We start from the raw sequence: 10,834 nt of genomic DNA on the forward strand, positions 1-10,834 counted from the left end.
TGCTTTTAGTTGTTGACCGCTGTCTGGACGACTGAATGTGATAGATAGGCGCGTCGCCTGATAATGTTCACATGAGCACGTGAACACTCATTTATATGTCTTAAATTACGTACATAATATATGCGCACACACACACACATACGTATATTTATTCGAAAAAATACTTTGATATACGAGTATATACACACAATTTACTGTGACACGATTTCTTTCACGTCTGATAACTTTTTTAGATAGTTGGTAACACTGACTCCTACAGTGTTCCACGGAGGGCGTTGAACACAATTGATGTGCGTGTTGCATAGAGCTGACAGCTAAGGGGCTGTTGGCCACAATACCCCGAAGATGTTCACTTCGATGTGCGAACACTGATGCAAGCGACAATACTTCTTTCATTCGGCACAAAGTGCAGCATATACAAGACATGTCTAGCGAGACTCGAAAAGGTCTGCGCTACATAGTTGCAAACTTTAGCGACAATTCGCTAAACCTGGCGGATTTTAAGAGGGAGAGGGACAATTTCCCCTAGGTCCTTCTTGTATATCATGATTTTGGGGGGAAAGCGTTGAAAATAAATTGAACTGTTATTCTCACTTTTTCAATTGAATATGAAGTTAACAAGGAAGAGGAGTAAATCTGCATTCAGTACAAAAACATTATTGTGAACACTCGTATGCGAACCGCATGCGACGCCACTGGTGATAGATCGTGGAATTCTTTCTGTTTCGGTGTGTAGGGGTCCCATGTTCGATCTCGGTGGAGGAACATTGTGGTTCTGATCAGTCGGTCTATTCCTAGTCTACATGTGCATAAAGCGGACAAACTTTATGATAAAAAAATTACGTCCTTTTTCTACATCTTGGGTTGAAGAACAGATTAAATAGATCATGGGACAAATACAGCGATGCACCCGTGCCAGACCATGGTTCGTATCTGAAACCCCTGGATTCCACGACCACCCCACAGAGGCCGCTAGTTTCTCTTCTAAATATTGTAGAACGGAGATCATCAGGAACCACTACAGAAATTTGAAATATATTGCGAGCTACCACACTGAATTTTTATGGTAGTTTCTGGTTAATAATACAGTGTGTGACAACTAAACCTGGCTGTTTTTATATATAAAAACAAAACTCTTTCCTGCAACGAAGTCAATACATGGTGTACACTCGCCTCAATTAGTACTCCGTCAGTTTTTTCTTTATACAGCATATTTGCAGAAGATACAATTCAAAATACAAGTGTATCTATACACAGTACGCTGTATAAAACACAACTTATTACTAACTTCGTTCACCCTGTACTACAGGGCAAGGTCCGTTGACTTGTTTGCCGCCTAGCGGTCTACGGACCTTGGTTTTCCATGGTGCTGGAAATCTGCGGGGAAATGTTTTCAATTTCATGCTGAATATTGTCCTTTAGTTGTTGTAACGTCTCTGGCTTATTCACATAAACAAATGACCTGGCCGGCCATGGCAAATCACCAAAACAGGATATTACTCTGCCCGGAAAAGTGTCACGCAAAATTGTCACAATTTTTCCACGTTCTTGTGGGGTATGCTTTTTCGCACACAATAAATTCCATGAGTATCTTCTATTTAACTGACAAAACACTCCTGATATAAACAACAAGATGTCAAAATAAAGGTCAGTTCAAATAGGATGATGACTCTGTGCCACCCTTTACAAACACAAGCCGCCAAGATCTGACTTGACTTGACCATGATTACTACGTTCGAGCCAATTACTAGAACACACATTTCTTTCTTTAATTTAATTTTTAATAACAAGCCGTAGCTACGGACCTTGCTACAGGGTGGGCACAAAGTCGCATTATCCAAAACAAGTAGCTTCTTCATTTATTGGGGAAAGCGACTTTGTGCCCACCCTGTATATCCACGGTGGATAAAAATCATGATTTTTACTTTAAAAAAATCATTTTTGATATTTTTTTTATTTAAATGAGATTTTTTTTTTTCAGTGATTTTTTAAAAAAATATATGCTTAAAATTGCTTGTAATTTTGGTACCATACATATAGATACGTTTTAGAAAGTTTTTTCTAGTAAAAAAAATGTAAAATATTTGAACAGTTTGATTAAAGCAAATAAAAAAAATATGTAAATATAAATTTTTTGTTTCTGATACAGTATATATGAACCTACTTTGGTAATGTTTGTTGAGAGTGTTAATGAAAACTATAATTATTTCAGTAACTATTCTCGCAGTGAAAATAGAACATTCTGGATGTAGTGTATAAATAATTGTAAATTTTTTTATAGTCTTTGTAGCTGAATTTTTAATTTTTTTTAAATGATACTTTGCAAAATATCAGCTGTAATGTTTATTTACAGTTTAATGATAATGGCTGCATTTATTGTTTAAAATAATTAGTATTTTGTATATTTTCTACACAAAATGTTTGCTATTTTAGCGTATAAAAATTATTGAATTTTAAATCAAGAGAAATTTTCGTATGTTTAAAGTTTACATAGTACATTTCCTTTTGTAAGAGCTTCACCCCATCAGTACATATATTTTGTTTCCTTTCTTAGAGCCTAATAAACACCATTAAATGATTACGAGATTAATGTACTTTCAGGAAAAGTTATTCTGATATCTACAAAATCCTTATGTACATTATTCTATAAATTATTTATTTAAATCTTGTTTACAATCGCCATTTAAATTAACCTGATTAAAATCAATCTACTTTGATTACATCTCAAAGCAGTTTTGGAAAATAGCATGAGTGGCAATTTCTTGACAAGGAGAGTTCATTGTTTTGAATAGTACACCTGTGAAGCACGGCAACTGAATCTGAGGGTTTTTATATCAACACTGAACAGACGTTGCTCGAGGTAACGACGTTCAGGTGTTCGTTATCTCAAAGCATGTCAGTCAGTGTTGCCACATGAAGGGAAATTTCCCTTTTGCAGGGAAATTCGAACCGAAATTTTAGCCAAAAGGGAAATTTTAAGACTTCTGACTCTGCATTATTACAGTTTATGTTAATTTCCAGCTTCATATTCACATTTTTATTTTTTCTGTTCCTTGTTATTTCTGCTTTCTTGAATATAAGCCTGTATATATTTATATTTCTTTTAAGTTTATTGTACGTCGCTTTTCTGTATCTTCGGATAATTGTGTCGATGAGAATTAATGGATTCCTGACCATGATTCAAACCTGAGACATCTGACCAGAAAGCGATGAAGCTGATATGTATGTGAAATATTTGTTTAATTTTTTTTATTCATACGAACATGGACCAACGGAAATTTTACTACTACTGCAGCTGCTGCTACTACTACTACTAACACTGCTAATAATAATAATAATTATTATTATTATTATTATTATTATATTTGTTTACGTGAAGGGAAAAAATTGTCCAAAAAGGGAAATTTTGCCTCTTAGAAAGGGAAATTGTGTCCTCGGATTTTGGCAACACTGATGTCAGTCAGCATGGAGCAGTGGTCGGCACAACACCATGCTTTTGTGGTTGAGACATGTTTCTTAATGAATGTGTGGTGGCAACGCAGTGTGCCTTCCTTCGGTACTTTAACATTCACAGCAATCTGCATTTTCCCAGTTGGAATACCATTTCACTGTGAAGACGGCATCAGCAATGAAAAGAACACCTGTTGTACATCGTAGTGACCTGTTACACAGATTTTGGTGGGAAATACTCCAGCACCCACCTTATAACCCGGATCTGTCCCCGTGCAATTATGCCATCTTGGTGAGTTGAAACTTGCACCGAGAGTGGTAGCCGGTTGAACTCGGACGCTGAGGTGAAGGATGCAGCGAGTGATTGGTTGTTGCAGCAATAGCCCACTGACCTATTGCCAGGACGGTTGGGCAAATGCCTCAACGCCTAAGGGGATTACTTTTAAGGTGAGAACATATTTTCATAGTAATGCAGGGTGGCCTGTTTTTCACTGACTGACCCTTATGTAATTATTATTTTACACTTAATTATTATTATATTTTTTAGGTAAACGCATGTGCCTTGGGGATGAGCTGGCTCGAATGATGCTTTTCCTGTTTGGTAGCTGCATTCTGCATCAGTTCTCGCTGTCACTACCAGATGGGGACACTGTCGATTTGAAGGGCGAGTGTGGAATCACTCTAACACCCAAACCGTACAAGCTGCATGTGAAGTCTCGAATGTAACACATCAAAACTGGTGCATGTGGAACAGAATTTGATAAGAAGGCTAGGTAGATTAAGAACTTAGCTGGATTGATTAAGAATTTTTAAACAAAGGCAGATTAAGAATTTCGCAAGGTAGGTTGAGACTTAAGAAAAAGTTATTGTGTCGTATTTTCAAGAGGTAAAAAATACTACTGCCTCTGTAAAGTTTATGTAGTAAATCGCTGCTTTGATAGGATTTGTTCAAAATGTTAAGAATATGAAGGATGCATAGAAATATATTTCCATATTTCCTAGAATGTGAAGGATACATAGAAATATCTTTCTATATTTCCTAGAATATGAAGGATACATAGAAATATCTTTCCATATTTCCTAGAATGTGAAGAATACGTAGAAATATCTTTTCATATTTCCTAGAATGTCAAGGATACATAGAAATATCTTTCCATATTTCCTAGAATATGAAGGATACATAGAAATATCTTTCCATATTTCCTATAATATGAAGGATACATAGAAATATATTTTCATATTTCCTAGAATATGAAGGATACATAGAAATATCTTTCCATATTTCCTAGAATATGAAGGATACATAGAAATATCTTTCCATATTTCCTAGACAACGCCTGGAATAGAAATTGCACATAATATACTCTTTGGAAAGTGTCGAAATATTAACATAGAACATTAAGAAACTTCCAATTCACTATATTTTTCCCCCTCAGTTATGCATATTTTCATTTTCATGTACCAATTACAAAGGCTTTTCTCTTAATACAAATATGAATAAATATCTTTGAAAAACTTATTTTTGTTATTTTTGTGGGTGCGTGTATGTGTACCGATAGTACAGAATATTACAACTGTAGTGAATTGTGTTTTTACCCTGGTTGTTAAAGTTCCAGGAACCTTTAAATTCTAATGGGTTCCGCTACAATAGAGACTTTTGACTCACCCTGTATTTCAAATGAATACGTGCCTATCTTCATCTTCTGCAACTGGGATTGTTAGGCCCGGTCTAGACGAAAGTATTTCTTTTAACATTTTTGCTAGCATAAATGCTATGTAAGTGCTTCTAAAAACCTTATAGCAGATAGTAGTTTACACGAAAGCATTTCACGGAACATTTTGGTTAGCTTTTGTGATTACATTGTGTAATAGATACAGCACGAAAGGCACGTCGAGTTACACCATATATGCTGAGTGCACGGTGTTTACATTTGAAACAACTAAAGTATTCTTTCATACGTGTACAGTAAACGTTGTAAAGTATGTATTTAAGCAGCGCCATTGTTTTGTACATAAAAACGTTTTACACGAAACGTTATTCCTCTCGGTTGAATATTTATCGGCTTTTAAAATTGCGAAGTGATACATTGTTTACATCTCACTCGGCCGCCATAACACTGAACTCGTGACCTAGAGCTCGCTTCTGATTGGTTATACTACGAAATAGGACCGATTATATCCTTGAGAAACTACTACAATATATATCACTTTACAGGGTAGCATTTTGGTCATGACATAAATGTTTACAAAAAATGCTTTCGTCTGAAGCAGGCCTTACACTTTTCCGGAGTATTGTACGTGAATTAAACGCATCTTTAAATGACTGTACACAAGATATTCACTGGGAAAAGGGGGTGGGGTGGATGCAGCCATGTGAGCTGCGTTGGTGAAGCACGTGGCTAGCCTAACCGGAATGAAGCTTAAACCTGTTGGCAGAAAATTATGAGCTCAATACAAGTCTCCACCCTGCAGCGAATCAAGTTTTCCGCAAATATATTTGCGAGTACGGAATATTTACGGCGGATTTTCAAGCAAAATGCACTAGGCTTTTTTCTGATGTAATGCTGTGAAAAATTAGAATCCATCTCCTGCTGCACAGTGGCGGATTCAGAAGTTGCAGTTGGGAGGGGCGAATTTCAGTCTGGTACCTCACCTTCCTGAGAATCAATTCTAACATACACTTGCACTGTTTTATGCAAACAATATATGGTGCTGTTAACAGGGCCCAACTATGTTCTATTTGCTGTTTCTGTTTTTGCAAAAATAGAGGTCCAGGACTGAAATAGTTTTTAATTTTCCCCTCATATATGACTTTACAATTATATATATCCACGTTTATATCCCTTTCTTTAGTTTAAACTCTCCGTCTCCGCTTCTGATCGTCATGTTGTTGACAACTCAACTCAACTCAACAAAATTGTATTGAACTTACAGCTTTACATGTGGCTGTTTACGCCCAGCATACATTTTAAATACATAAGATACATTTTAGCATAAATTTCACACAAAGTTCCAATACGCTCTTAAATACCTTTTTATATATCTACATTCAACCATTAATTAACAAAAATAAATTACAATTTTATATCAGCTTTTCTCAAAACAGCAAGTATAATATATGCAATTCTAATATCTGGAGCATTCAACATTTTTGATAATGTTTTGTATAAAGTCTTTCGTTTCTCTAAGTGGATTGGACATTCCCAACTACATTATTCTATGGTGAACGTCGTTAGGCAGGTATATGCAGGTTGGTCCATCTACCTGGTGTCTACTGAGATAGATGTGTGATGTCATCAGTTGGAGGTTATGACGCATTTTGAAGAACGAAGTTTAACAAGTTGACAAAACTAATATTTTTCGATTTGATTTGCTTTATTTTACTTCGCCTTTTGTGCCACTTTTGGTTAATTTGCGAAGATGGGGATGAGTGATGATATGATGAAATTGATGAATGGACACTCACAAACATCCATGCCCAGGCCAGGATTCGAACCCGGGACCCCTGGCGTCGTAGCGCGATGTGATAACCACTCCGCTAATATTTTTCGAAATAATAAACATTGGCTCCCCACTAATTTGCCTAATGTTCATGTATTGTACAAAGTTTTCACGTGTACGAATTGTTGTCTTATTATCTGGCAGAAAGCCAAAACAGTTCTACTTTTTCCATGTGGCCTTCAATCCCGAATCTTAACTTTCGCTAATCGTGGGAAACTTTGGTGCTAGCAAGCTCGTGCAAATTACCTTGTGGAATAACCCACATTGTCTAGTTCCGGTGTTTACGGTTTACGAGAGATTTTTTCACACACATGCAGAAGAATTCACATGGTTCCAGTTTAAATTTAGCCACAGAGCAGGAAAAGTACTTCGTCAGAAAGTGGAGGGAAATACTTTGGAAATTTGAAAGTCTATCCGGTTTAAGTATGGTGTCGAATTTTCTCTAAATTTTACCAGGGCAGAGAATATGTTAGAAATCGGTCGTTTTCTTCGTTTGTAGCCTGAAATTATATGTCCTCTGTCCCAGGCCTGTATTCAGCTTATATACTTACACCCCCCCCCCCCACACACACACACACACACACATATATATATATATATATATATATATATATATATATATATATATATATATATTTTTATACATTTTAATCCATTATTAGCGTTACTTTATTTTTATGATATTTTAAAATGTCCTTAATAATTGCAAATTTAGCCACATATTAATTTTAACAATTACAGCAGCCAAATTGGTTTGTTTGGATGCTGTTTAAGTCTACTTCTTATGGTGACAGGCTAATCGGGACTGGACCTACAGGTTAGAGTAGGAGCCAAATCACTATATGTGCCTCCACCGGGTATCGAAACCGAACCCCTTGTTTACAAGGACGACATTACCACTACAACATCGGGGGGGGGGGGCAATTTAATTTATTGGTAAACGTTTTACAAATTTTTCGTCATGAAACGCACGTAATCGGGAAATCATGCGTGCTACCTTTTTTCTGTTTTAAAAATATATTAACAGCCATTAGAAGACCTGAGTTATGTTTAAGAATAAGCGGGAGGGGTTCATGTCGAGACTTTTTGAGGCTACGTATGAGAAGAGAAAGGGTTGGTTGGATTAAGACTGATTGATTGATTGCTTTTGTTTATTTTCTTCGCTTTTCTGCAACTTTTGACTAATCACGAAGATGAGGATGAGTGACGATATGGTGAAATTGATGAAGGGACACTCCTAAAGAACACCCATTCTCAGGCGGCCTGGAATCGAACCAGGGTCCCTGGTGACGTAGTATGCTCTGCTTACCACTCCGCTACATAAGTCAACATTGCGTGTCTCTCTGCTCCCCCTACCCCACCCCTCGCCTACACACAAGACAACACTCCACGCTCACGCATTCACACACCTGATAATTTCATATCACGGCGCGGGCATTGGTATCGCTCTCAAGCAAAGCAAGCGTATTGACTCGCTCCTTATTACAGGTCATCGAATGTAAGTTAAAAAGTAAGAAAGAAAAAAAGCTTCCTTTTTCATTTGCTCTCGATATCCAGGAGTGTTCGCCTCAAGGACGTGCACCTTACAGCAGTGCGATAAGGAAGTGTGTCTCTTGCTCCAATCAGGGTTGGATGTCTTGAGATCTTAACCGTGGTTTTTCGTTTAGCCGGAGCTTTGTTCGGGTGTGGGAGAGTAAAGAAGTACTTGATGAGCCCAGTGCATGTGGCTTTTGTTTGGAAGGTGAGCGGTCCTCTGCAGTATGCTTAAGGGCTTGTGAACCAAAATTGGGCAGTGTTCAGATGTATTCAGCATTATTGCATTTTCGGCCGGGGATTTATTTCCGTGAGTTGCGGGAGGATGGTGCAGTGACTGGGAAGAAGTGTGTTCAAGTGCAGCAGACTATATCACAGGAATGGAGGGAAGAAGTTGAAAATACGGCAGCGAGAAGATTGGTGTGATGCCTTTGTATGTGTAAAAAAGGTAAAAAAAGGTAAAGTGTTCCCCTGTGCATAGCACCACGCCATGAAGGCGTATAGGGGGTGTGGGGGTAACGCCCCACACTTTCTTGATCCGGTCGTGAGTGGGGGTGATGTGATCAGCATCACGCCCCTAACCGCCTTTACCCCCCAGGGTTTCCCCCAGGTACCCATGTTATTCGACGCTGGGTGGGGCCGCTTCCACCGTTAGAAAAGTTCCCGGATTTGAACCGGCCGGGGATCGAACCCGGGACCTTGAGCATGGTAGTCAGACGCGTTACCGACTGAGCCACCGCGGCCTTTGTATGTGTTCCAAATGTATTAACTTGGATTGCTTCGCTCTGACCGGAACACTTTTTGCAAACATGAAACTGAGTCTGACATGCATACATGTATTCCCGTGGTGTTGGGCAGTTTCCCTTCGTCCCATCTTCGCCGGTAAGTACTTTCAAAAATTATATATTTTCGTTCATACTGGAAATGCTTGTTAGGTTAGGAAGGTTGCGTTAGGTTGCAATAGTAATTTGACATTGTTGTTAAGTCAGGAGTGTTAACTTTTGCTGCTGTTTGGGAAATCTCCTAGTTGACGCTGGACTGGATGGAAATCATGGTCGCCGGGCTAGCTGCTTGACTTGTTTTGACGATAGGCCATGTTCTAATTTCAACTGGCTTTCTCGACTAAGTTTCTGTGGAACAGCCAATCAGAGCGAAATTTTGACCATGTGAAGATAAAATCTGTGAGGAAAGTATTTGTGGTTTCCGAGTGTTGGTGGTTTGTTCTCTTCTCGATAAAAGAAAAAGTAACAGAGGATGTGCATTCGTGTTCAGTTCATTAATATTTAGGTATTTATGCAAAGCGATGAGATTTGTAGTCAACGGCAAAGATAATAGTAGGCAAATTGTCCACCGCTATTTTCATTACTTCTTTATTCTACATCCTGTGTTGTTTTAAGGAATGAAACTATGTTGGTTGGAAGCAGGCATTGTTCTCTGCTAATTGACGTCTTTATTTCAATTCATTGTCATCACACTGTAAGTCAGACCGAATGAAAATGGTGGTGGACAATTCGCCTACTGTTTCTTTTGCCGTTGGGTGTACGCGACAAATGTGATTAGCCGATAATGAAAATCTTAATTATTACAAGTGTATTAAATGTTTGACATATCTAGTTGAACATTTTTAGGAATGAATCCTGCGAATCTCGTGTATGAATATGTATACTCGAGTTCATTAAAAAGCTTGTTCAGTATGCTTTGACTACGATATTTTATTTCGATACAATTTCTAGTCGATACTTAACTTCTTATTTTAATTTTTAATAACAGCAGTAGCTATTGTTACTACAACTTTCTTCAAATAGCTCGTCTTCGCAGTGTCTTATGGGAACAAAAGTATACTGACAAGTACGGTAATAAGTATCGTGTGAGGCGAAATCTAGCAGCTGATCCAGTACCACACAACTAGTCTAAGTCCAACTGGAAAATCCAGCAGGAGATCTAACCTCGTGTGATTCAGGCATAAATGTCCTCTCAAATTAACTTCAATATTTATCTGACATCTACACGAGTGGCTCTCCTTGGGTAGGAATTTTTCCGAAGATGTTTCTATATAAGCTGCTCTGGGGTAGTGGCACAGTACGCTGCATACGGGACAACATTACTTCTAAACCCTATTATTACCCACGAAAAATAATGTATCAATCTAAGAATAATTTAAAATTTATTATTTTTCAAATGTTGGAAATGGTCATCATACAGGGTGTCCCAGTTAAAAGTATCCCGGCTCAAAGTCATTTGGCTATGAGGCAATTGATGGCTACATTGCACCAATAAAATGGAGTAGTCCATTGTAACATGAAGCGTGTTAGGTACTCAAGGTCATCAGTATACACACTTCATTTCTTTT

General features: G+C 37.8%; 1 protein-coding gene across 1 annotated transcript in view; it reads left to right on the top strand.

The window, feature by feature from the left end:
• Positions 1-4,917, top strand: part of phtm (cytochrome P450 enzyme phantom) — a 104,595-nt gene extending 99,678 nt beyond the window's left edge. The window contains exon 7 of the mRNA XM_083125698.1: positions 3,998-4,917. Within this exon, the coding sequence (XP_082981824.1) occupies positions 3,998-4,176 (179 nt within the window). The 3' untranslated portion in view covers positions 4,177-4,917. The remainder of the gene's footprint in view (positions 1-3,997) is intronic.
• The last annotated feature ends 5,917 nt before the right edge of the window (positions 4,918-10,834 follow it).

This window comes from Lepisma saccharinum, chromosome 7 (genome assembly GCF_977018435.1).
Source record: "Lepisma saccharinum chromosome 7, izLepSacc3.1, whole genome shotgun sequence".
Taxonomy (NCBI): domain Eukaryota; kingdom Metazoa; phylum Arthropoda; class Insecta; order Zygentoma; family Lepismatidae; genus Lepisma; species Lepisma saccharinum.